The sequence below is a fragment of the Penaeus chinensis genome, chromosome 11, assembly GCF_019202785.1.
Source record: "Penaeus chinensis breed Huanghai No. 1 chromosome 11, ASM1920278v2, whole genome shotgun sequence".
NCBI lineage: Eukaryota > Metazoa > Arthropoda > Malacostraca > Decapoda > Penaeidae > Penaeus > Penaeus chinensis.
This window is the reverse complement of record NC_061829.1, coordinates 14,270,586-14,273,085: the sequence shown is the minus strand read 5'-3', so window position 1 is coordinate 14,273,085 and position 2,500 is coordinate 14,270,586. Positions and strand designations below refer to the sequence as shown.

Below are 2,500 nucleotides of genomic sequence, written 5' to 3'. Positions count from 1 at the left end.
GGGAACAGGAATGTGTATGGGAACAGGAATGGGAATGGAAACAGGAATGTGTATGGGAACAGGAATGGGAATGGGAACAGGAATGTGTATGGGAACAGGAATGTGAATGGAAACAGGAATGTGTATGGGAACAGGAATGGGAATGGAAACAGGAATGTGTATGGGAACAGGAATGGGAATGGGAACAGGAATGTGTATGGGAACAGGAATGTGAATGGAAACAGGAATGTGTATGGGAACAGGAATGGGAATGGGAACAGGAATGTGTATGGGAACAGGAATGGGAATGAGAACAGGAATGGGAATGGGAACAGGAATATGAATTGGAACAGGAATGGGAATGAGAACAAGAATGGGAATTGGAACAGGAATAGGAATGGGAACAGGAATGGGAATGAGAACAGGAATGGGAATGGGAGCAGGAATGTGAATGGGAACAGGAATGGAATGGGAACAGGAATGGGAATAGGAACAGGAATGGGGATGGGAACAGGAATGGGAATGGGAACGGGAATGGGAATGGGAACAGGAATGGGAATGGGAACAGGCATTGAAATGGGAACAGGAATGTGAATGGGAACAGGAATGTGTATGGGAACAGGAATGGGAATGGAAACAGGAATGTGTATGGGAACAGGAATGTGAATGGGAACGGGAATGGGAATGGGAACAGGAATGGGAATGGGAACAGGCATTGAAATGGGAACAGGAATGGGAATGGGAACAGGAATGGACATGTAAACAGGAATGGGAATGGAACAGGAATGAGAATGGAACAGGAATTGTGAATGTGAACAGAAATGTGAACAGGAATGGGAATTGTATAGGAATGGGAATGGGAACAGGAATGGGAATGGGAACAGGAATTGGGAATGAGAACAGGAATGGGAACAGGAATGGGAATGGGAACAGGAATGTGAATGGAAAGAGGGATGGGAACAGGAATGGGAATAGGAATGTGTATGGGAACAGGAATGGGAATGGGAACAGGAATGGGAAAGGGAACAGGAATGTGAATGGGAACAGGAATGGAAATAGGAACAGGAATGGGAACAGGAATGGGAATGGGAACAGGAATGGGAATGGAACAGGAATTGTGAATGTGAACAGAAATGTGAACAGGAATGGAAATTGTATAGGAATGTGAATGGGAACAGGAATGGGAATAGGGAACAGGAATTGGGAATGAGAACAGGAATGGGAATGGGAACAGGAATGGGAATATGAACAGGAATGGGAATGGGAACATGAATGGGAATGGGAACAGGAATGGGGATGGGAAAGGGAAGAGGAATGGGAATGGGAACAGGAATGGGAATGAGAACAGGAATGGGAATGGGAACAGGAATGGGAATGGGAACAGGAATGGGAATGAAAACAGGAATGGGAACAGGAATGGGAATGGGAACAGGAATGTGAATGGGAACAGGGATGGGAACAGGAATGGGAATAGGAATGTGAATGGGAACAGGAATGGGGATGGGAAAGGGAAGAGGAATGGGAATGGGAACAGGAATGGGAAAAGGAATGTGAATTGGAACAGGAATGGGAATGGGAACAGGAATGGGAATGGGAACAGGAATGGGAACAGGAATGGGAATGGGAACAGGAATGGGAACAGGAATGGGAATGGGAACAGGAATGTGAATGGGAACAGGAATGGGAATGGAAACAGGAATGGGAATGGGAACAGGAATGGGAATGGGAACAGGAATGGGAATGGGAACAGGAATGTGAATGGGAACAGGAATGGGAATGGAAACAGGAATGGGAATGGGAACAGGAATGGGAATGGGAACAGGAATGGGAATGGGAATGGGGAGGGAGGGAGGAAGGACATGCGAACCGACGAAAAAGAACGAAGCGGAAGACAGCATGGAGATTTTTGTTTATATATTTCTCTATGATGTGTTTAATGATCTAGTGCATCATCCCTCGTTTAAGGGAGCTCATCGCCACATACACATACAGGTATATTCATACTGATATACATATCAGTATATAAATAAATGAATAAATAGGAAAATAAATGGATTAAGAAAGAGATACATAAATATGTAAACAAATACATACCCACACAAACACGCACAGACACACACACACACACACACACTCACACACACACACACACACACACACACATATATATATATATATATATATATATATATATATATATATATAAAGATAGAGAGAGAGAGAGAGAGAGAGAGAGAGAGATAGAGAGAAAGAGAGAGAGAGAGAGAGGGAGAGAGAGAGAGGGACATTGTCCAATAGCCATTCATTCCACTACATGATTCAATTCCTCACAGACTGGCAGACAGACAGGCAAACAGACAGACAGAAGACAGACAGGAGACAGACAGAGAGACAGACAGACAGACAGACAGACAGACAGACAGACAGACAGATATAAATAAATTATATATATTATATATATACACACATATATATATATATATATATATATATATATATATATATATATATATACATATAT

General features: G+C 42.9%; 1 protein-coding gene across 1 annotated transcript in view; it reads left to right on the top strand.

Moving 5' to 3' along the window:
- LOC125030414 (calcium-binding and coiled-coil domain-containing protein 2-like) overlaps positions 1-2,500 on the top strand; it is a 9,741-nt gene that overhangs the window by 6,401 nt on the left and 840 nt on the right. The window contains exons 2-3 of the mRNA XM_047620450.1: positions 1-230; positions 566-802. The exon at positions 1-230 is cut by the window's left edge and continues 10 nt beyond it. Of these exons, the coding sequence (XP_047476406.1) occupies positions 1-230; positions 566-802 (467 nt within the window). The remainder of the gene's footprint in view (positions 231-565; positions 803-2,500) is intronic.